A 25307-nucleotide genomic window follows, 5' to 3' on the forward strand; every position below is an offset into this window, starting at 1 on the left:
TCTGAATACAGACCCCAACCCATCCCTGCACTTCACCCCCCCCCCCCCCCCCCCTACCCACACACAGCCTGGAACATAACACTTATTTCCATGATCTGCCATTTTCGCTGTTGTCCTCGTCACAGTCAGTGTTATGTTCTGATTCGCCTGTTTATCAGTGGTCTTTAGCATTCACGAGATTTACATAAGGAGGAGGAAACAATGGTGTTTGAAGCTCACTGTATGTCATATACAGAACTGTTATTATTCAACTATGCCAAGGTAAAGACAGTTTTCCATTCTATGGCACCTTTAAAATATTTATTTGCTTCTTTTCGATTTGGCATTTACGTCTACTTTTACTTTCAATACTTAAGTATGTTTTATTAAAAAAATACTTTTCTTACTTAAATACATTATTGCATACTTTAAAACTTTTACTCAAGTAATATTCTAAATAGTGACTTCATCTTCTACCAAAATTATTTATCTGTACATTTACTTAAAGGGGTCATGAATTGAGAAATCAACTTTTACTTGAGCTTTTGATATATATGAGGTCATCGTACTAAAAGAATATCCTAAAAGTTTAAGAACTGAAACATCCTTCTTAATAAATTAAAAGCTTTTATTGACATGAGGCCCAGCGAAAACCAACTCTTGAAATGTGCCTATCTACAGACAGGTTAAACACAGAAGAATATCAGCACCTAATTCTGTAGCCCCACCCACTGATTCACGCATGACACTGTAGGGAAATAACACAAGTGGCACTAAACAGGGTTGAGCAACAAAGAAATAAACATGCTGTTGAAGATCACAAAATATTGTGCAGTGCCTGGTTGTGGAAGAACACAGTCGCTGCATAACCTTCCTTCGGATTCAGATATTAGGAAAGCATGGTTGAACTGTATTTTTAATGAAGTTCCAGCTGACGCGAGTAAAACATTGAGTGATTGTTCACTTCATTTCACTGTGGATTCCTTTGTAAATAAGACAGGTCAACGCCATAAATATAGGATCCAACAGGAACGGCGCAGCACACTTACGTGAGTAAAAATATCTATACTGCGTCACCATTGTTTTGTTAGAGATCGCGTGATATGACCTGATTTACTGTACATGTCTAATCAAAGTGATTGGTTAGACAGAACACTCCGAATTCATCAACATTAGAACAAAGTTAAAGGTGCTGTATGCAGGATTGACAGCGGTTGAACTAGGTATTGCCGTCCAAATTCAAAATACTGGAGAGGGGTTTCTTCAACCGGCCCCCCCTCCTCAGACTCCAGGCACGCGCAGGTTGCCAGATTAACAACACCAAAGAATGAGTGCACATGAAGATGAATGAAATTAAATATGCTGTGTTTTCCACCAACTGGCAACCCGGGGTGGCGAAATACAATTGGGTAAACTGGCAGTGGGCGGGTTTCACAAACCAAAACAGAGACCGACATTCCGGCCCGGAACGCAGATTTCCAAAGGAGAATAACTGACTGTAGCATTGTTTTTCAGATAAACAAGTATGTTAACTTAGCATGTTTATTAAATATCCGCAAACATATTATGGTATTTTTATGCTTACATACAGCACCTTTAAGAACAAACTGATTTGCTTACACACGTGTTGTGAATTAGGCAGATTTTTTTCAGGAGAAGTTTGAACATGCATATAAGTACGAATAATGCAATTATTAGTGAATGAGACCCATTGTAGACCCAAAGCCAAAAAGGTAGAATACTCCACACGGTCATTAAAGTCACAGGAAACATTTTGTAAGTTAAACAAATTTATTGAAGTTCACAATTAAGTAACTAAAAAATCTAATTGCAATTTGAGTTGTGTAATTATATTTTTACAGACTACGTCATCAATCTGATGACCTTCCTTTTTGAAAAAGTGATCCCAGAACCTCTAAACCTACATGGAGGAGATGAACAAAATCAAGGTCCCTGAAACACTCTCAGCCCAGTATGACAGACCCTCCATGAAAGACGTCATCGCAAGGCATGTACCGCGGTTCAGTCGAGGGCAGGTCTGAATCCAACACAGCTGCCTGCAGTGTCAGGAAACTCTCGGCATATACGCAGGACAACACAAGACGGGATATCCACCCTGATCGTCCTGCTCAGATAGCCCCAGCACCAGCTCACAAAACTCCTCTGTGCCAAGCGCCTGTAACGCCTAACGTGAAAGACAATGACAAAGTCAGAGAAATTTGCCTTATCTGCTATGACTGTGAATTAATGACAACTTGATTTTGTTCATTTGTGATGAAAACAAAACAACTTACAGCTGTTTTTGTCTTAAAATACAGTGTTTTCACTGAAACATACTATTGTGTGTTATTTAATTAAATTTAACTGTAATGACCTGACTGCTTTACAAAATAGCTATTGTATTGAACACAAAATAATTACATAGACTTCTGTGACATAATGTATGTATAAATCTTACTGTTCTATTCCTCTGAGTCTCAAGGGGCCATAATCAGCTTTGTAAATATTAAGAGCATTCTGTAGTGAATACACATTCAGGCAAACCGGTTCGAAGCCTGGGTGATGGGTTATGCAGGAAACTGTGTCGGGTATCTGGTTAATCCTTCTAACAATCTAAAAAAAACAAGAACAATATACGTCTATTTCTTATGCATACATGCATAAATACGTACACTGCCGCTCAAAAGTTTGGGATCAGTAGTTTTATTGTTTTTAAAGAAGTTTCTTCTGCTCATCAAGGCTGAATTTATTTGATCAACATCATTCATTTCAGCATCATTACTGCAGTCTTCAGCGTCACATGATCTTCAGAAATCATTATAATATGCTGATTTATTATCAATGTTGGAAACCGTTGTGCTGCTTCATATTTTACTGTTTTCAGGATTCTTTGATGAATCAAAAGTTAAAGTTACTTTATTCAGCAAGGATGTGCTAAATTGACACAAAGTTATAGTAAAGACTTAGATTCTTAGAAAATATTTCTATTATTATTTTTGAAATGCTGTTCTTTTTAACTTTATATTCATCAAACAAATCCTGACAAAAGTATCACAGGTTCCAAAAACAATATGAGCAGCACAACTGTTTCCAACATTGATAATAAATCAGCATATTATAATGATTTCTGAAGATCATGTGACACTGAAGACTGGAGCAATGATGCTGAAAATACAGCTGCAGATCACAGACATAAATTACAGTTTAAAGTATATTAAGATAGAAAACCGTTATTTTAAATTACCATAATATTTCACAAAATTACTGTTTTTTTCTGTATTTTTGATCAAATAAACTTAGTCTTGATGAGCAGAAGAATCTTCTTTAAAAACCAATAAATATTCTACTGATCTCAAACTTTTGAGCGGCAGTGTACATATATACACACAGACACACGTATATACATTTATACATATACATATATATTACACACAGTGGGGAAGAAGATCATTTGATCCCCTGCTGATTTTGTACGTCTGCCCACTTACAAAGAAATGATCAGTCTATAATTGTAATGGTGTGTTTATTTGAAAATGGGTCATGGATGGGTATTCCAGCATGACAACGACCCAAAACACACGGCCAAGGCAACAAAGGAGTGACTCGAGAAGAAGCACATTAAGGTCCTGGAGTGGCCTAACCAGTCTCCAGACCTGCATCCCATAGAGAATCTGTGGAGGGAGCTGGAGGTTCGAGCTGCCAAACATCAGCCTCAAAACCTTGATGACTTAGAGAGGATCTGCAAAGAGTGGGACAAAATCCCTCCTGAGATGTGTGCAAACCTACAAGAAACGTCTGAGCTCTGTGATTGCCATGTTTATGATTGAGTGGTTGCTCAGTGATACACAGAACCGTTGGGTGAAGCGGTCATAGCCATGCTGTTTCGTGAATAAAACACAGCTGCTGACCAATCAATCGAGGACTGGAACTAACCGTTTTATAAACAACAACAGCCAAAATAAAATAAGCTAGGCCATTCAGTCAAGACAGCGCTCTGATATACAGCATTGAAATTACATTAAAGGGTCATATGATGCTTTTTTAATAATAATAATAATTCATTACATTTATATAGCGCTTTTCTGCTTTTCTAAGCACTCAAAGCGCTCTACATTGTGAGGGGTGGTGTCTCCTCGTCCACCACCATGATGCTTGATGATATGATGCTTTTTTAAAGATAATTATTTTGTGTATTTGGTGTAACAGAATATGTTGACATGATTTAATGTTCAAAAAACACATTATTTTTCAAATACTGTACATTATTGTAGTTCCTCTATGCCCCGCCTCTCTCAAACGTGTAGTTTTCTACAAAGTCCCTCCTTCCAGCAAGCACAGTCTGCTCTGATTGGCCAACTGACACAGTGCATTGTGATTGGCCGAACACCACAAGCACAAATCGGAAATGTAACGCCCCTTACCATAATTGTGAGCTTTAGCTTTCAAAATAAATGTAACGCCAGTTAATAATGTCCTTAGTTTTACCATCAGCTCAAGCCCGAAAGGGGAACAGAGTCATGTGACAGACTCAGCGATGAAGCTCGTATGTATTTGCACACAAGCCGTGGTTGTGAAACCGTGTCTCCCTCTCTCACAACTCCGCATTTGAGTGCTTTTAAAGTGCCACATAAAGTGCTTTTGCTTTCGCCTAGAAACACACAGCTTCATCAACACTACTGCCGTTACTGAAAGCACACCTTCATTCTTTGCTTGAACATATTTCCACATCGTGACGTAGACATGTGGGGCGTGTTTGAATGAGCCGTTTTAGGGGGACGTGGCAGAGTCTTAACTTTATAAAGAATATCTTTGGTTTTGAGACTTTAGTCTTTGTAACTTCAGGGATCTTATCTATGCACAAACAGCTTGTAACACTCCAAAGAGAAAGGAAAACTTGAAATGGCATCATATGACCCCTTTAAGTAAGTAAGTTTTATTTATAGAGCACATTTAAATTCAGCATTACACTGACCAAAGTGCTGAACACAACCAATAAAACAAATACTAAAATAGAATACAACTAAAATAACAACAATAATAATAAAATAACATTAACAACAAAAACCGTACACGCTGAATTAATAGCCCGGAAATGCGAGAGAATAAAAATGTGTCTTAAGTCTGGACTTGAAAGTAAATAGAGAAGAAGCACACCTAATGTCAGGCGGCAACTGATTCCACAAACGTGCAGCGGCGACGGCAAAGGCTCGGCCTCCTTTTGATTTAAGGCGTGACCGAGGAACATGTAATAAAGATTTATTTGCCGACCTAAGGGACTTGGGCGTTGAATGCAAATTAATTAGTTCCGAAATATAAGATGGGGCATGTCCATTAAGAGCTTTGAAAACAATAAGTAAAATTTGAAACTGAATTCTAAAAAAAACAGGAAGCCAGTGAAGAGACGCTAAAACTGGCGAAATATGGTCAGCAACAGAATGTCTTGTTTTAGAGGGACCAAAGAAAATCACCTCAGTTTTATCATTGTTGAGTTGCAGGAAGTTATTTGACATCCAGCATTTAATATCCTCAAGACAGTCAATGAGAGACTGCACAGAATCACAAGATTTAAAGGAAGATAGAGAATCATCGGCATACAAATGAAAAGAGATTTTAAAAGTAAAGTCGTGACGTACTGTCCTCCCCCCACCTACAATTCCTGCTGGCCGGGGGCTCGAACTCGCAACCTTTTGATTACGAGTCCGACTCTCTAACCATTAGGCCACGACTTCCCAAAGGGGAAGGGGGAAAGGGACGTTCTCTGCATTTAACCAGGTACACCTGGAGCAGCGGGCAGCCATCAATGCGGCGCCCGGGGAGCAGTTGAGGGGTTCGGTGCCTTGCTCAAGGGTCTCACCTCAGTCGCGGTTGCCGGACCTGAGACTTGAACCCACGACCTTCGGGTTACAAGTCCAACTCTCTATCCATTAGGCCACGACTGCCCCCCTTTTATATTTCCTTATGATATTACCAAGTGGAAGCATATACAAATTAAAGAGCAATGGCCCTAAAATGGACCCCTGAGGGACTCCACAGAAAAGAGAGGCAGATGATGAAATAAACTGGCCAACAGACACTGAAAATGACCTAGATTTGAGATTTGACTTGAACCAGCAAAGTGCTGTAGCCTTTATACCCACCCAATGTTCAAGGCGTGACGGAAGGATATTATGATCTACTGTATCAAAAGCAGCACTCAGATCCAATAAAACCAAACCTGCATTATCTCCAGAATCAGCTGACAGTAACAAATCATTCAACACTTTTAACAAAGCTGTTTCAGTGCTGTTGGGTAGTATAACCTGACTGAAGAGGTTCAAGTATATGGGTTGAGTTTAAGAACGGAAGTAACTGTGATAGAACAACTCTTTCCAGTATTTTTGAAATAAAAGTTATTCAAGCAATTAATATCGGCATTGGGTTTTTTAAGCAATGGCTGGACAACTGCATGCTTCAAAAACACAGGAACAGTGCCAGAAACTAAGCAGGAATTAATAATTACTGGAATACTAGGACCAACTATATCAAAAGCCTCTTTAAGAAAGTCAGACGGAACAACATCATAAAGAGAAGTTGAAGATTGTGTCTGCTTCACTAAGTCCCCTGACTCTGATAAAGACACAGGCTGAAAACTGTACAGCTTAGTTGTAGAAACTGAACAGTCATCCAAAGAACTAGAACAAAAGGGATCACATGAGGATCGAATGCCAGCTACCTTTTCAATAAAAAATCTCTCACAAATAACTGTTGATTGTTCTACTCCATAAGAGATGCGGGGGTTAATTATTGAATTTATAGTGCTACATAACATTTTAGGAGTATGAGAATGTTTATTAATATCAGAAAAGTCTTTAGCTCTAGCCATTTTTGCTGCCTTCTGAAAGTTCAACAGGGATTCTCTAAAAATGATCTTTTCTCCAACGCCGCTCTGCCTTCCGACAAATTTGTCTAAGTGAACGAGTGGATCATCCAGCCATGGTTGTGATTTAAATTTTGGACATTTATATTTCAGAGGAGCTATAGAATCCAGGACATCAGAACAGGGATAATTAAAGAGAGACATCAGGTCTTCAGGACTAGATGAACGTTCAGCAGCAACTGAAATTGCTGTAGATACTTCACTACTAAGAAACATATCTGAAAACTGACCAACCGTAAGAGAGTTGATGCAACGGGAATTAAAACCTGTAGTTTTTATATTACCCAAAAAACTAGATAGATACATTAAATACAACTGGTTTATGATCTGAAAAGCAGGCATCTTCAATGGCTATGTGATCAATGGAAAACCCATACGACATGATAAGGTCCAGAGTATGGCCCAGTACATGTGTAGCATTTTTAATATGCTGAGTAAAGCCAAAAGAATCCAAAACATGCATAAACTCAGCAGCCATGGGCTTTCCAGGACAGCAAACATGAATATTACAATCACCTAGTACTAACAGTCGATCATATGATGTGATAATATGAGAAACAAATTCAGAAAACTCCTTTATAAAATCTTTATCTGGCTTTGGGGGTCTGTAAACCAGTACACATAGTAACGGAGAGCAGATTCTATCAATACACATTGAGATTCAAAAGTAGAAAAGTTCCCAACAGAGACAGTCCAAGATTGAAACCAATTCCTGAAAACCATAGCCACTCCACCTCCCTTTCCAACACATCTTGTAGGCTTTTCACACACTGCGCTTAACCCCGGGTTATCGTCGTTCTAAACACCGCTTTTAACCCCGGGTAAAGACACGTTTCACACCGGCAATTTGAAAGCGGTGTTAGCACCGCATTTTACCCGGGGTTATGAAACCCTGCTCCGGAGCAGGGTTAGCACCGCATTTGTGGTGTTAACCCCGCTTTGCGGCGCTAAGTTTGTTCAGTGTGAAACGGAGCGGTGTTTGCTTGTTGCTGCTGGATGCTTGGCAACAGACAGCCAATCAGAAAATGAGCAGCGAAGTTCGTGTCACATCAAGCGCGCATCGTGTAGCTTGCGTTCCCGTGGCGTCTGCCGTTGCTAAGCAACCACGACCCGCGCTCTTCATGAAGACGCATACAAGTTTCAGCAAAGGATAAATGGATTTCCAGCACTACATCGCTGTTCGTCCAATCAGTGACAGTGACACCGCAAATATGCAAATAAGAACGTTAACCCGGGGTTTAGGAATGTACAGTGTGAAACGACTGTTAATGAATACCCAGGGTTAGTTAACCCCAGGTATAGTATGAGCAGTGTAAACGTGATTACAGATAACCCAGGATTCCACTTATCCGGGGTTTAGGATGACCCAGGGTTAACTATTTCAAGTGTGAAAAGCCCTTTGGAGTGCTGATAAAACCACAATTTAAAGGACAAAGTTCGTCAAAGATGGACGACTCACCTGCTCCAATCCAGGTCTCAGTTAAAAATAGGAAATCCAATTCGTGGCTGGTAAAAAAGTCATTCAAAATAAAGGTCTTATTAGACACAGATCTGGCATTAACCAGGGCTGTTTTAACGTGGGAGACAACAGTTTGTGTTTGTGTTTGTGTTTGACGGACATACTTCAAAGTTTTAATATTCTGAAGATTCACACCCCTGTTTCGGACGCGCAATCGCGCATAATTCGGCCGTCTGCCTCCGATTCGGGACGATGGCTAGATGACAGGAATATCTCACATCCCACGAACGCCGAGCCAGGTATAATCCACGGTGACCATAGGAAGGAGTGAAGGGACATGTAGAGAGATGAGATGAAGAGATAGAAACTTCTCTCCTAATCCTTACCCGGGCACCTCCCCGATTTCCCCTCCTTCTGCGACGTTTCCACTGATGGATTATACAACAAGGAAGCTGGCGAACAAACACGGCCGAAGAGTAGCAATACTCCTGTGCAATGGGACAGTCTCTGGATTGATTGTCCGACAAACTTTTGATGTGTAACAGTGCTTGACGATCATAGGTAATGATAGCAGCAACACAGCGTATTAACAGCAGTAAAGAAAGCACAGATAGAACAAGTGCTGGACGGATATTTAAAAACTGACGAGACAGACGGCATGCCGACAAACACACAGGCGCCATTTGGTTCTCTCCAAAAAATTATTTTTTTGCTCTGGAACAAATAATAGATTAATGAGACCAAATACTGCCCATTAGATTTACCCAAAACAAAATATATCTCATGTGTAACCACTATGGAGACATCAGAGCCAGCGGCAAATTTCAAAAGATCTGGCTGAGGTGAGGCGCTCTCTCTGCAGGTTCATGAGCGCAGAACGACCGCTGACGGTCAGTAATCTCTGAAAACGCTGATGCTAATTTTTAAATAAACGTTATCTGTATTAACAACTGCATATTTGAAGTCCAAACAAGTACATTCTCACCTAAAAATCTCTTAAAACTACATTCTGTGACACAAAAACAGTATTATTTTTAAATTCTAGTTGATTTGGGCATCCGCCATGTGATACATGAGTGATACATGACACAAACCGTGTAGCGGTTGAGCGGAGCGCTGATATCACTCTAATATCACACTCTTATCAGCCAATCAGATTTGAGGACCAGAAAGAACTGTTGTATGTATGTATATATATATATATATATATATTAATGCTAAAATGATTAATCACATCCAAAATAAAAGTTTTTGTTTGCATAATGTGTGTACTGTGTATGTTTATTATGTATATATAAATACACACCCATGCATGCATATATTTAAGAATATGTTATGTTTATATTTTAAATATATTTATATATAATATAAATTATATGAATATAAATATATATATATATATATATATATATTTTTTTTTTTTCAAAATATATACTGTATGTGTGTGTATTTATATATACATAATAAATATACACAACACACATATATTATGCAAACAAAAACTTTTATTTTGGATGTGATTAATCATTTTACAGCATTAATATACAGTATATACACACACACACACACACACAAATGTACGTAAAAAAACATTCTGTGCCTTGTACTTACCTCAGGAATCCCCAAACAGCATATATTTTCTTTTTCCATTGGCATAACAGCACAGTTTTCACAGGTACACCTACAGATTATTGATAACAAGTGATTTATTTTCATTTTATTTACAAGACAGCAGTGTGTAACTGACAACATAAATGTTTCAATTTACAGAAAATGTTGAACGAACAATAAGGTCCAACACTCGACAAACGATGCTTTTTTATAATATAACTGTGGTAAGTCCGAGTTCATAAACCTAGCTTGTCCCATCCAAAACATATAAACGTTATATAGTACACATTATTGTTTCACATTGCTGGTAAATATTTGAGTTTTGAGTAATAACTTTCTGTAACATCTTTGGTTACATTAAAAGAAAAAATTAGAACAACCTCACAAATAAATGAGAAAGAAACATAATTGACGATAAGGACTTACCATGCTGTCACAGGCTGGAGCATCCTTGGTGTTTGAGCTGTAGTCGGTTCATCGTCTTGACTTTCAGGATCAGACTCTGGCTCGAACATATATGGTTGAAACACTGCGGCTGCCATTTCTCCACTTTGGAGGTTTTCAAAACAATTCCCCTGGCGTACTGATGGGGGAGTCGAAAGTTAGTTTACTAACCAAAACTGTTATCCAGTCATAGCAGTGGGTGTTTACTTCCAAGTCTTCATTGCGGCCCGCCCATAAAAACAGAGCATTTCTCGAGCCGGCCTCAAAGCCAGGGTGGAAAATAACCTGGTGCGACTGACACAGAACAGCGTACGCCATTTGTGTCCAGCAGATATTCTCCAAAATGCCACTACTGTGGAATCGCAGAGGAGACGAATTGCTGAATAAAGTCGTTATTTTTGTTTTCTTTGTGCAGAAAAAGTGTTCTCGTCGCTTCATTAAATTCAGATTGAACAACTGATGGCAGATGGACTATTCTGATGTTGTGTTTCATACTTTTCTGTGCCTTGACAGTGTAATTTACTTGGCAGTCAATGGGACAGTCACAAGGCTCCCGGTTTTCATCCAAAATATCTTCAATTGTGTTCCGAGGACGAATTAATCTTTTACGTTTTTTAAGTGATTTTCATTTTGGGGTGGAGTAACCCTTTCAAACCACCTCAAGCACAGTTTGTTTCATTTGTATCATTTTATTCTATTGCATTTGTCCTTTGCTTTATTTATTACAGAGAATTTAATTTTTTTCAATAATTTTGATGGCTTTTTTTTGTACTAATATTAGATACCCTAGTATTCTGTGGTATTGAGAATTGTGAAATTTTGCTGATCTCTAAAATGTAGATGTCATGTCAACCTTATTTACATAACATATATATGATATATCACTGTCTTTAAATAAATCACTCACAAAAAAGTTTTGGTTATATGGCCCACACTCATAATCGCATTAAATAATCATTATTACAATATTGCCAAAATTATTATGATATTTGCCATAATCGAGCAGCCCTAGTGTCACATGATCGTTTATCTACAGGCACACTAAATATGGTTCTGTATTTGATTTGGCCACTGTAGGAAAGCCATGGTTAGTCACCAGAATTACGAGCCCATTACGTAAGGATAAAACCGTACGTATAAAAAGCTGACATAAACAGCAGTAGCATTTACAATAACAGCGTAAAGTATTAGACAACTACAAAGAAAAAAACCCTGAAACGTCCTGCAAGAGCTGTGCTTGCATAGGCTCTTCTTCAGTAATTTTTTGGGGGTCTGATTCAGGCTCAAATCGATAAGGCAATATTATACGCTTTTGTTTACAATACACATGCATACATGAGTGAAGAAAGACTCTTAAAATGAAACCAACCTGTTTGTTCCTCGGTATCTTCACGTTTGACTCTAAAATCTTCATTCGTCACCTCTTCCCCCTTCTCTTTAATAAACGCCATCTCTGTTTGTTCCTCAGTGTCTTCATGTTTGACTCTAAAATCTTCTTCAATCGTCTCCTCTTTAATAAACACCATCTCTGTTTGTTCCTCAGTATCTTCACGTTTGACTCTAAAATCTTCTTCAATCGTCACCTCTTCACTCTCCTCTTTAATAAACACCATCTCTGTTTGTTCCTCAGTATCTTCACGTTTGACTCTAAAATCTTCTTCTATCTTCATCTCTTCACTCTCGACTTTAATAAACGCCATCTTTATAACAGTGACACGTGGATCTCAGTCGCTTCAGCAGGAGTTTTTCTGTGTGTTTAAGATGAGAATAGTTAACAGACAGATCTCTGTGTGCATCTCAATCAGCTCACTAGTTCAGTAGCCAGAGCACTAGTTCAGTAGTCAGCTCACTAGTTCAGTAGTCAGAGCACTAGTTCAGTAGTCAGCTCACTAGTTCAGTAGTCAGCGCACTAGTTCAGGAGTCAGCGCCCTAGTTCAGTAGTCAGCTCACTAGTTCATAGTCAGAACACTAGTTCAATAGTCAGCTCACTAGTTCATAGTCAGAACACTAGTTCAATAGTCAGCTCACTAGTTCAGTAGTCAGCTCACTAGTTCAGTATTCAGCACACTAGTTCAGTAGTCAGAACACTAGTTCAGTAGTCAGCTCACTAGTTCAGTATTCAGCTCACTAGTTCAGTTCAGTAGTCAGAACACTAGTTCAGTAGTCAGAACACTAGTTCAGTAGTCAGCTCAGTAGTTCAGTATTCAGCTCACTAGTTCAGTAGTCAGCGCACTAGTTCAGTAGTCAGCTCACTAGTTCAGTAGTCAGAACACTAGTTCAGTAGTCAGAACACTAGTTCAGTAGTCAGCTCACTAGTTCAGTAGTCAGCTCACTAGTTCAGTATTCAGCTCACTAGTTCAGTAGTCAGCGCACTAGTTCAGTAGTCAGCTCACTAGTTCAGTATTCAGCTCACTAGTTCAGTAGTCAAGGCACTAGTTCAGTAGTCAGCTCACTAGTTCAGTAGTCGGCGCACTAGTTCAGTAGTCAGAACACTAGTTCAGTAGTCAGCTCACTAGTTCAGTAGTCAGCTCACTAGTTCAGTATTCAGCTCACTAGTTCAGTAGTCGGCGCACTAGTTCAGTAATCAGCTCACTAGTTCAGTAGTCAGCGCACTAGTTCAGTAGTCAGCTCACTAGTTCAGTATTCAGCTCACTAGTTCATAGTCAGAACACTAGTTCAATAGTCAGCTCACTAGTTCAGTATTCAGCACACTAGTTCAGTAGTCAGCTCACTAGTTCAGTAGTCAGCGCACTAGTTCAGGAGTCAGCGCCCTAGTTCAGTAGTCAGCGCACTAGTTCAGTATTCAGCTCACTAGTTCATAGTCAGAACACTAGTTCAATAGTCAGCTCACTAGTTCATAGTCAGAACACTAGTTCAATAGTCAGCTCACTAGTTCAGTAGTCAGCTCACTAGTTCAGTATTCAGCACACTAGTTCAGTAGTCAGAACACGAGTTCAGTAGTCAGCTCACTAGTTCAGTATTCAGCGCACTAGTTCAGTAGTCAGCGCACTAGTTCAGTAGTCAGCTCACTAGTTCAGTAGTCAGAACACTAGTTCAGTAGTCAGAACACTAGTTCAGTAGTCAGCTCACTAGTTCAGTATTCAGCTCACTAGTTCAGTATTCAGCACACTAGTTCAGTATTCAGCACACTAGTTCTGTAGTCAGCTCACTAGTTCAGTATTCAGCTCACTAGTTCAGTATTCAGCACACTAGTTCAGTATTCAGCACACTAGTTCTGTAGTCAGCTCACTAGTTCAGTAGTCGGCGCACTAGTTCAGTAATCAGCTCACTAGTTCAGTAGTCAGCGCACTAGTTCAGTAGTCAGCTCACTAGTTCAGTAGTCAGCTCACTAGTTCATAGTCAGAACACTAGTTCAATAGTCAGCTCACTAGTTCAGTAGTCAGCTCACTAGTTCAGTATTCAGCACACTAGTTCAGTAGTCAGAACACTAGTTCAGTAGTCAGCTCACTAGTTCAGTATTCAGCACACTAGTTCAGTAGTCAGAACACTAGTTCAGTAGTCAGCTCACTAGTTCAGTAGTCAGCACACTAGTTCAGTAGTCAGCACACTAGTTCAGTAGTCAGCACACTTGTTCAGTAGTCAGCACACTAGTAAGGAGTCAGTGAGAGTCAGAGTTAATGTACTTAAATGACCTGATAACACAAAAATACTAAACTAGCATATCAAAATAATAAAAGAACACAGATCAAACAGTCATTTCATATACAGGCATTTATGATTTATATTTATCATGCATTTATTTGTAGATTATGTGTAATAGATTAGACTTTCATTAAAACGGTCAGTTGATTTGTAGAAGCTGTCATTACACACAGGGGCAGATCTAGAAAATAATTGATAGGATGGCAACACCAAAGCAAGTGTACTTTTGGGAATTTATGGCCTAACATACACCATTGTGTTCACAAATATTGCATTACCACAAAGTAATCATCTATATATTGTTTTAAAATTAAAAATAAATAACATTTCAATATCCATTTCTCAATTAATCCAATATAACATTTCACAGTTAAATCAAGTTACCTTCTGATGTTCATTCATGTTTATTTTGTGCTATAATTACCCTGAACTCTCGGTTGATTAACCCAAACCTTGCTTACTCGAGGAACGTGGTTCCAAAAATGCGTCCGGGAGTAAGTTCATTCAACTCGGTGTAAGTTCCTGGGGCCTGTTTCATAAAACAGGTTTACCAAATAAGCCAGGTTTATTTCAGTTAGTCTGACTTATTGTCAGTTGTTTTGGTTCAAAATAAGTAAGACTAACTGTAATAAGCTTGACTTGTTTGGTAAACTTGTTTTATGAAACAGGCTCTTGGTTAACACACAAGACTCTGTTAACATTAAAGCACACCCCTTTATCGTTCTCACAGACCACAAGAACCTAGAATACTTACGCTCCGCTAAACGTCTGAACCCCAGACAAGCCAGATGGGCACTGTTCTTCACACGATTCCACTTCACAGTGACTTACCGACCAGGTACCAAGAATACTAAGGCTGATGCACTGTCCCGTCAGATTGAGGATAGTAACCACTCAGGCCCCTCCGAGAACATCATTCCCGAAAAGCTTCTGCTGGCTCCCGTTCAATGGGATATAATGACCGAAATCGCTCACGCCAATCAACAGACTCAACCTCCCCCAGAATGTCCTGCCAACCTAGAATTCGTTCCAGAACCTTTCCGTAAACCACTTCTCACTCAGGTTCACTCAAATCCCAGTTCATGTCACCCAGGAATCACGGCTACAGAACACCTCCTACGAAATCGCTTCTGGTGGCCCACACTCTTTACCGACACAACTGAATTCATTCACAACTGCAATGTCTGCAACACAACTAAATCACCCAGACAATTACCTGCCGGCCTGCTGAAACCATTACCCACACCTCGACGTCCTTGGTCACACATCGCAATCGATTTCATCACTGACCTACCCAACTCCTACGGTAACACCACCATTCTCACCATAATTGACCGATTCTCCAAAGCCTGTTGCCTCATATCTCTGCCCAAATTACCCACGGCCCTAGAGACTACCAAATTACTATGCAACCAAGTGTTCCGCTACTATGGCCTGCCTGACGACATCGTCTCCGATCGAGGTCCCCAATTCACCTCAAGGGTATGGAAAGCCTTCTTCAAAAGCCTGAATGTCAATATCAGTCTCACCTCAGGTTATCATCCCCAATCGAATGGCCAAACCGAGCGCCTGAATCAGGAGGTCATTCGCTTCCTCCGCTTCTTTTGGCTTACTGCCAAAATCACCAGACGGAGTGGAGTCGATATCTGATGTGGGCAGAATATGCTCAAAACTCCCTGACCAAGCCGGCTACCGGCATGACTCCCTTTCAATGCACCCTCGGATTCCAACCGCCAATGTTCCCATGGTCAGGAGAACCCACCGAACTACCCTCGATAACTGAGTGGCTTCAACACAGTGAGGAGATCTGGGATCGAGCTCACACCCACCTTCTACGAGCTGTCAGGCGCCAGGAGGCTCAGGCCAACCAACACCGACGACCAGGCCCTGTCTATCAGCCAGGGCAGTGGGTCTGGCTCTCGACCCGGGATATTCGCTTCCGACTTCCCTGCAAGAAACTCAGTCCCAGGTATGTTGGGCCATTCAAAATTTCTAGACAAATTAATCCAGTATCCTTTCGATTAGAACTGCCCTCTAATTATCGTATTTCTCCCACTTTTCATGTATCCCTACTGAAGCCCGCTGGTGGTCCGGGAGGGGCATCTGAGGAGGGAGCCGAGCCACAGACTCCCCCGCCCATGCTGGTCGACGGCGAGGAGGCCTATCGAGTGCATGAACTGCTAGACTCCAGACGCCGGGGCGGCGCACTACAGTATCTGGTCGATTGGGAGGGGTACGGTCCGGAAGAGCGATCATGGGTCAACGCAGGTGATATCCTGGACCCCACACTCACAGAGGAGTTCCACCGATTGCACCCGGGAAAACCGGCCCCTCGACCCCGCGGAAGACCCTGGTGTCGTCTACCTCCTCGCGTCAGGAGCCGCTTGCAGGGGGAGGGCTCTGTTATGATTGAGGCTCCCATTACGCCCCCTCTGCACCACCAGAGGGAGCCATCCCCAGAGTACTAACCTCATTCGGACTCAGTTTCCCATCATCCCTCATACCTGGGCCTGATTGCCTTGCCACACCTGCACCTCATTCACACACACACATATAAGCAGCACACTTCCACACACACACCGCGAAGTCTTGATTTGCCCTGGCTGTCATTTCCGAGCGTTTACTACCCGTGTTTACTTTGGTTGCTATCTCTGTCTGGTTCATCGACTCTGTGATTCTTCTCTGGTTGCCCCGACTTGGATTGTTATCCGGACTCTGATTGTAAGCTGCCTGCCCTGACTATTCTGCCTGTTTATCTGACTACGATTTCTGCCTATTCTACGTTGATTCTACTGCCGGTGATTTACCCTGTTCTGTCTGACTATTCTGAGAATAAAGAGCTGCAAATGGATCCCTCTCAGTCTGATGTTTCGCAACAGATCTGCATTCAAACTTTTTTTTTTTAAGTATTGTAACAAGATTTATTGTTATAATAACACAATTTATTTTAATAAATCTTGTTATAATAGTGCTTTATATCAATACGACTTATATTCAAACTAATTCATTTCCTTAATATGCTTAACATTTTTTTAGATGTTCTCAGTAATTAAAGTGTTTAGAAACAAAGTATTTGCATTTCTTTTGAGTTTTTGTAAATTATCTCATATTCTTGTTCATAGTTGCCTTCTTAATTGTAGTTAGCAGACTTATTCTGTAAATTGCATAAAACTGATAAAAATATTAAAAAAATTCACTTAAGCATACTACAGCAGTGATTCATATTTCACCCACAGATCATTTATTTTTAATTTAATACAGTTATAGCTATTATTGGTCGCACCACATGATGAGTGGTCGCTCCAAATGACACAAAGACCTTACATCATTAAAAATCTATTTAAAGAAACAAGTGTGAAACGTTCAGCATATGGCATTAACTGTAGTCCTTTATGTACTTATTTCTGTGCTTTGCCCAACCTTGGCTGTTCAATTTACCCTTCGTCGGGAGTTTGATTATCAGGTAATCTGAGCAATCATAATGCCAAATCTGCCATTTTTGTCCGACAAACCAGACAGGAGAGGAGATTAACGTCGGTGGACTTGAACTTGAAAATAGTGTGTATTGACATCTTTTCACAGTTGAATCAAGATACCTTCTGATGTCCATTCATGTTTATTTTGTGCTATAAATACTAAGAGATGATCGGTTCACATGCCGCTTGAATCTGTCCTGACACATTAAAGGGCCACAAAACAGTATTTATTGTTTGAATTTCTTTAAAAAAAAAAAGAAATATATTTTTTTTTTGAACTCTTAAGGCCAGAACTCTTTTGAACTCTTAAGTCCGAATTTTTCGTCCGAAATTTTCGCACGTCGAAAAATAAATACGACCTCACGTTTTGTCAATCACGTTTGCACACTGCCTCCGAAATGTTCGTCCGTCAAAAAAAAATTTGGATTGGGTTCGATTTTTTGCGTTTTTTCGCATCCGGATAAAGCATTTTGAGATGCTTTGAGAAGGTGTTTTGACCATTCAGAGCCACCGTACAAGCGAAAGCCAAAATCCAAAATAGTGTCAGACAAATTAATACACTTCGTCTTGCAGCACAGAGCACTTTATGACAAACAAATTGCGGAATACAAAGATACAGAATATAAAGAACTGCTGTAGCCTATTTTTTTTATGCCTGGCGCGCACCTTTCCGATGCCACAGTTCGGTGTGTGTGTGTGTGTGTGTGTGTGTGTGTGTATCCAGACCTCAGACAGTCTCTGTTCAGGATAAACTGGTTCACGGAAATTGGTGGTCTTCTTTTTAATATGTGGATTCAGTATCGCTAGCAAAGTATCAAACTGAGGCACTGACGTCCTGAAATAAACTTTGAATCTCTCGGGATAATCCCGCAGCTCTTTGATGAGGAGGTGGAACTCTCCTTCCTCTCTGCGCAATCTAAGGATTGGATGGACCCAATATTTCCTTTTTCTTTTTTTAAAAAGAGAGAGGACAACAAAATCATCCTCACTGCTTGAAGACATTTTGTATAGTTTTGCAAATTTTTTCGCAACGGATTAATTAAAACGCATCGGACTCAGTGTGCAAGGTCTCTGTGCGTGACGAATTTTTAACATTGCGAATGCGAAAAAACGCATGCGACAATTTTGGACTCAGTGTGCAGAGACCTTTATACTTTAATACCGAAGGTAACCTGCTCTGTCTTGTATGTTGGCATGTTGTCAATGTCTTCTTTGCTCCGTGATGTATTTTTCACTGCATGAGAACATGTGTGGCATAAGAGTGCCATGGTTTGTCGGACGTAGCAACAGTAACTAAGGGCGGGTCTTTGTGAAGGGTCAATTTAGAGTAGCGGAAGGTTGCTGGCTCAGGTTCTGAGATGAAATCATAAACATTTCTTACAGCAGAAAGTTACATTTGGAGTTTGTGCTAGACTGCAGGGTCAGAACTAACATGCTGCCTATGGCGAGCGTTTATTTTACTTTGCTTGGCAGTGGAATCTGGTAAAAACAGATTAAAATAGTTATTAATAAATGACTAATAAATGCATAATTACCAAACTAAAATTAGATGCTCTAAATGATTATTTTTTGCACTTGTTCTCATATTGTACAGAGATTAAACATAAGGATTTGGAAACACGCGGAGTACGGCTGTGTCTAAAGCATGCAGCGCCATCTGCTGTTCAAGACTAAGCTCAGAATCCACTCAGAAACTATTGTGATGCATTCAGAGAATCTCAGAATCAATGCTGAATCATTTCTCGATTCACGATACATCGATTTATCTTCCCAGCCCTCTTGTACATATGGGAGAGGTACTTCTTATATATGGCATTTTCATGCATTTAAACCAATTTTTAACTGAAAAAATGCAATGGGACAGAAAATGTAGGTGTCATTGACCCATATGTGCATACTATAGTTGTAATAATACAATATTGTGCGTAATCTGTCACACGCACTGGAGTCTGGTCAGTAGGTCATGCGCTGATAGTATGCACTGAAGTAGTCTTTGAATGGCCAAGGCCTGCCCAAGAGGCCATATGACTGACAGGTAAAGCAACCAATAAGCATCACGTTGTTTAGGGGTGCGGAAATGTCGCCACAATAACAGACCGGTGTGTAAAACTCTTGGATATTAAAAGAGTCTATGCCACAAACTTTAAATACTTCACATACTTTTGAAAATCCAGCATCTCGTCGATCCTGACAAGTGCTCGTCATCACAGCTGTAAACACGACGGCTTTCTTTGGCATCACAGCATCTTTGTTTCCAGGCTTGGTTATAATTTCACCAATCCGATGACGACTTCGAAACTCCTGAAGTGTTTCCAGCTAAGTGTGCCGTATGCATCAGACGTTCAGCCAGCGTTGAAACAGAACCAAGCGGCAACCTCCCTCTTTCTCTCGTGACTTAACCTGTACTTCATCCACTGGCCGCTCCATCCCATAGACCTCTCATGCTACAGCTTTACTGCAGAGAACACGTTTACAGTAGGGCTGCGTGATTTGGGGAAAATATCTAATTACCACTTTTTGACATATTGCTATTGCGATTTTAAATTAGCAAAGTCAAGCAAACAAACAAACAAAACTATAGAAACCATCACAGAAATTCTTACAGTTTCCATAAAAAACATTACAAAATTCCTTTTTGTTTTGGGCATTATTCCAGTATGAATTACTGTTTCTATTGGTTTCCATCTGCTAGATTACATCCCACCAGTAGAGTGCATCAAATACCAGCAGACACCATTATAGTTCACATTAAACCAGTACAAGTCCCATCATAACCCTTAAATACACTACACTTTCTATCTGTTTGGGAGGAGGGTCTGCAGGGAAGATTATAATGGTGTTACTACTTTTACAGAATTACTGAATTTCACAGGAAAGGTTTGTTTATTGTTTATAAATAAAGAACTGTATTTCTTTAGTCAGTTATTAAAGTATTGCATGTTACTCGAGCTGATTTATTCATTTTCAAGTATTTGGGATTTTAAGAACGAGTGGGAAATGTGCTGAAAGTTTCATTTCATCCAAGTGAAATTAGCAAGTAATTAGACTTCATTAAAACGCGGCGCGAGGCGACACAGGTTACGCGCGCGCGTGCGTCAGGCCTCGTCCTCGGAGCAGAACCGGGCGCGTGACCGCGAGTATAAAAGAGCGTGCACTACACAGGGAACATCTCCTCATTACTGTTATTGCATAGATTATACCATTAACATATTTAATTCATTTCAAAGTTCTCTATGAAACTGTCTGAGCGGTTAGTACTGATCTAAACACTTTAAAGGATGAAAAACAAACCTTTCTTCAGCAGAAACACAGATGCAGGAGCGCGGCGCAGACGTATGACGTCACACCACCTCACCAAAATAAAAGTCCTGTTGACACAAACAGAAATTCACTTACAGAAAACACATTAAAACAATAAGATAAAGGACTGATTCAAAGGATAAACCACAGTTTCTGAAGGTTAGCGATATCATAGATTTTTTTCAAAAGCTTCTTGCTCATATCTAAATTTAATCTTATTTTATTTTTAATTGATTTTGAGACTTGTTTTATTTTCTGTTGTCTTTTTCCCCCTTTTCTCTTTTAAATTCAGTTATTTTCATTGTAAAGTACTTTGGATCAACGACAGTTAAACGAGCCTTGCCTTAATCAAGTGTGACGTGCTCATAACACCAGCGCATCTCAATCAGGAACTAAGCATCTCGATCTTCAACTGGATTCAAACTCAGGGAGAATTTTCTGATGAATTTAAAGAAGAAAAGAACAATGAAGTTAAATATTAAGCTTGTGGTTGAAGAGAGATCTAGCCTGCTATTTAATTGACTAAAGATCTCAAACGTGTATCTTATTCCAAATCAGTTTCTCCACAGAATATAAGGGAAATAAAGGAAATCAAGTTTAAACTTTGTTTTGTTAACGTGTACTTTATTAAAGGACTGTTAATGATTACACTGATGGTTTAAAACAATTGATTTGGGCTCTAAGTGGAAAGCTTAAATTAGAATTAAAATGGTCAAAAATTCTTATAAATGGTCATGAAATTTGGTTTACATTTCCCTTAATTGATCAGTTAATTATGAATAATACAATAAAATGGCATAGCATTTGTATTGAAATGTGACCAAACATCTTTTAAGCTCTCAGATTCACAACCAGGAAAATGATTTACAAACATAATTTAACTCTGAACGTTTTACAACATAGAACTGATTTCAGTGGTAATGCAGTTTTTATGAGCGATTTTGATTTTACTTCACTTTTTGTGCCGTTTAAAGGAAAACGAAGGATCTATTGATCAATTAATCCACCTAATTATTTGTCTTTTTTAGGTGAAAGGTATAAATCTAGAAGTTTCTGATGAGCTGTTTGATTCTACACCAGAGAGTTCAGATGATTATGTTCCAGATGTGATGTTAGCCCTACACTAAACCAGACAAACATCAGCTTCTTGATGAACTGGACAATATCACAGTTTAAATCAAATCAAAATCAGCAAATACTGTGGAACCAAATAGGCTAAATGAGAAACGAACGTTTAATAAATAAATAAATAAATAGTCCTTCCAATATCAGCTTAGATAAATGGCAGGTCAACAGGCTTTTCAAAATCCACAAATATTTTTAAAACAGGCGCTTTTACATTAGGTTTTGAAACTCTTCTGCCATCGTCTTGTGTTTTTCCCCTCACTCTCGTCAGTCAGCTCGACTCTCTCCTCAGGTGATCAATGAAAGCTGATCTGTGATGCACGACTGTCGTTCTTCACAGAAATGAACCGAAACACATGCCTCACAGACATGATAAATATATCTAAAGAAAGCTTTAAATTGCTACTTAACGAAATAAATAAAAACAAAAACAAACTATTTAATACAATCGTTATCCGTGAAGATGCACTTCTCTGTAAAGGCGCGTCTAACGAGGAGATGGCGAATCCTTACTATTTCCCGCGGACACATTCATGGTAATTATTTAGCTGGGGCTTGTGCTTTATTGAGTGTATTTGAAGCAGAAGTCTTCATCTGTGCTGACGACTCCTGCTGCTGCGGGACACTAAACACCGTCGATACGCTCTTGACAGTAGCGGCACGAACTCATGTTATCTCCACCAGCGCGGCTATTTTTTCATCAATAATTGATGGATGTCTAAAATATAAAGATAAGGAGAAGCCTAAAACAGGCCCGAGGCCCGGCCCGCGTCTGAACTATGACGTTAATATTGGCCCGAAGCCCGGCCCTAGAGACATAAAACAGTAGGAGCCCGACTTTAAATTAAATTTAAAAAATAATAATAATAATTGGGGGCTAAAAGTGTGTTGTAATGCAAGCGTTACTGTACATGTACCGAGTAAAATATTACTGAAAATTGATTAGTAATGCCTTACACTACTGCGTTACAGCAATACGTAACACAAAGGAAGATATTCTGAAGAAAGAGGGAAACAGAGCAGTTTTGGGGCACCATTGACTTCCATAGTATTTTTTTTCCTACTGTGGAAGTCAATGGTGCCCCAAAACAGCCTGGTTACAAACTTTCTTCAGAATATCTTCCTTTGTGTTCAGCAGAACAGAGACATTCATACAGGTTTGGAACTACTTGAGGATGAGTAAATGATGACAGAATTTTCATTTTTGGGAGAACTATACCTTTAATAGCGGCTCCCTGATGCCCACATTTTATAGACAGTATAATTACCCAACGATATAACTGCGCGAGAAAGTATTGAAATATACATTTTCCCTGTGTTTCCTTCCTGATGTGTGAGCTACTGAAATGCCACGCACTGTAAAACAGCCAATCAGAGCAGAGCTCAACATTGAGCCGCACTGTGAAACAGCCAATCAGAGCAGAGCTCAACATTGAGCCGCACTGTGAAACAGCCAATCAGAGCAGAGCTCATTATATTCATGACCCTTCCAAAAAGGTAATAACAGACCGTTTCATTCTAGGGAGAAATCCTAGGGTTGTAAATGGACATGTAAAATCGTTTCTGGAGATATTTTCCCCTTGCCTAAGCTACATACCTTCTGTGTAGATATCAGAGAACAATTTAAAATACTGTATCAATGTATTCTATGGCCTTTAAAATGCTTTTTTTGCATGTAGCTCTTCCAACTCAGTTTGCAGTAGTTTGCAGGAGTAAGGCTTTTCTCCAGTGTGATGTGTCATGAATCAGAATCAGAATCAGAATCAGAATGAGCTTTATTGGCCAAGTATGTTTACACATAAAAGGAATTTGTTATAGTGACAGAAGCTCCACAGTGCAACAGAAAGACAGTAACAGGACAGGACACAGGTAATGAAACAAAATAACAGGAAATAGCCAATAACCAATGTACAAGCAGCAAAAAAAAGAAAAAAAAAAAAAGAAATACACAATATATAATATATAATATAGGCGACTATGTATGTACAGGTCAAGTATGTGCAAATTAGAAAATAAAAATAAAATAAGTGAGTGTGGTGAATGGATAATGTATTAGTTGTGTGTTCCACGTTTATTTATTGAGTGTTCATGAGATGTATTGACTGAGGGAAGAAACTGTTCCTGTGTCTGGTCGTTCTGGTGCTCAGAGCTCTGTAGCGTCCACCAGATGGTAACAGTTCAAAGAGGGAGTGTGCTGGATAAATTTATCTGTTGTGTCACAGATAAATCATATCTGATATTTACGTGTTATTTAAGTGTTTCTGCTACTTTCCATGGATTCAAGAAGAAACTGTTGATCAGAAACTGAACATCTGATGTTAGTGCAGCGCTCTCAGAGGAAAACAGTTGGAAGAGACTGAAAGTCAGCAGGATTCATCTGTGGTGCCTGTGTCTGATTCAATAAAATACAAACAACCAAAAAAAGAGAAAAAACATTTGTGAGCATGTTTATATCAGGAGCATCTATATATATATATATATATATGAAACTATTAATCATAAACATGTTGTAAACATACTTAGACTCGTAGCATTCATCATGTTACAGTGTACTCTCATATTACTTTTATTGTTTTATAAAGAGCATGAAAACATACTCGCGCCGTAAGAAATTTAAATACAATGAATTGCCCATCATATTCAAAATGTTTTACTGGATTTCAAACATTTTAGTCAGGAATTATAGTTTGGGGAAAACCCATCTATGATTTTGTAGTTATATAGCCATTCTGAACATCATGTATGATTTTATATTATAGAGGATATGATTCTGCAGTCATAGACTCACTCATGCTTTATACTATAAAAGGATGAACTTTGCACTATAAAAAATATATTTGTGAACAGATTATTAATAATAAACATGGTCTAAACTTTCTTGGATGCACAGCATTCATCGTGTTGTAGTTTGGGAACAACCCAACTAGTAATGTGTTCAAGTTTATGTCACAATAACACGTTAACTAATGCAGAAAATAAAATAAACATTACTTACTCATCAGATCGATCTTCTCTACTTGATGAACTCTTGAGGAAATCCAGCCTTTACTCAGCGTGTCTTCTTCCAGAAACTAACAGTATAGCAGCGATGAACAGTCTCTGTGTTTATGTTGGGCGTCTCCAAGCGCGCGCGGGTCACGTGGTTATTTACATGTGAACACGAGGGGGCGGGATCTCATTAGAAATAATGAGTTAGACGGGACAGACTGAACATAGTGTTGGTTTCATACGGATTACTTCATCACAGAATATTTGTTTTCGATATGACTTACTTCATTTGAAAGAAGACGCTTCAAGCTTTCTATAGATATAACTCATGTCTGTGTGTTCAGTA

At 39.4% G+C, this 25307-nt stretch overlaps 1 protein-coding gene across 2 annotated transcripts; it reads right to left on the reverse strand.

Annotated features, from left to right (window-relative positions):
* Positions 1 to 591: 591 nt before the first annotated feature.
* On the reverse strand, positions 592 to 20907 carry LOC306861666 (uncharacterized protein). 2 transcript variants are annotated; one of them, XM_079404070.1, is made up of 7 exons: positions 20840 to 20901; positions 19709 to 20029; positions 11779 to 12157; positions 10392 to 10548; positions 9966 to 10035; positions 2438 to 2592; positions 1756 to 2164 (listed from the first exon to the last, which is right to left on the reverse strand). In XM_079404070.1, exons 3-7 carry the CDS (start codon positions 12107 to 12109, stop codon positions 2002 to 2004), a joined length of 876 nt encoding a protein of 291 aa, XP_079260196.1. In that variant the 5' UTR covers positions 12110 to 12157; positions 19709 to 20029; positions 20840 to 20901; the 3' UTR covers positions 1756 to 2001. The 2 variants fall into 2 exon arrangements, with proteins under 2 accessions (XP_079260195.1, XP_079260196.1); XM_079404069.1 differs by lacking the exon at positions 19709 to 20029 and having other exon boundaries at positions 592 to 2164; positions 20840 to 20907.
* Positions 20908 to 25307: the final 4400 nt, after the last annotated feature.

Source organism: Barbus barbus (assembly GCF_936440315.1).
Source record: "Barbus barbus genome assembly, chromosome: 42".
Classification (NCBI taxonomy): Eukaryota; Metazoa; Chordata; class Actinopteri; order Cypriniformes; family Cyprinidae; genus Barbus; species Barbus barbus.

What these genes read in the sequence shown, in the direction of transcription:
- LOC306861666 (XM_079404069.1), bottom strand. Translation starts at nt 12,109, where the DNA reads ATGGCGTTTATTAAAGTCGAGAGTGAAGAGATGAAGATAGAAGAAGAT. An exon ending in CTCCAGCCTGTGACAGCATG is followed by an intron (nt 10,036 to 10,391) that starts GTAAGTCCTTAT and finishes AATAATCTGTAG; the next exon opens with GTGTACCTGTGAAAACTGTG. An exon ending in GCTGTTTGGGGATTCCTGAG is followed by an intron (nt 2,593 to 9,965) that starts GTAAGTACAAGG and finishes TGTTTTTTTTAG; the next exon opens with ATTGTTAGAAGGATTAACCA.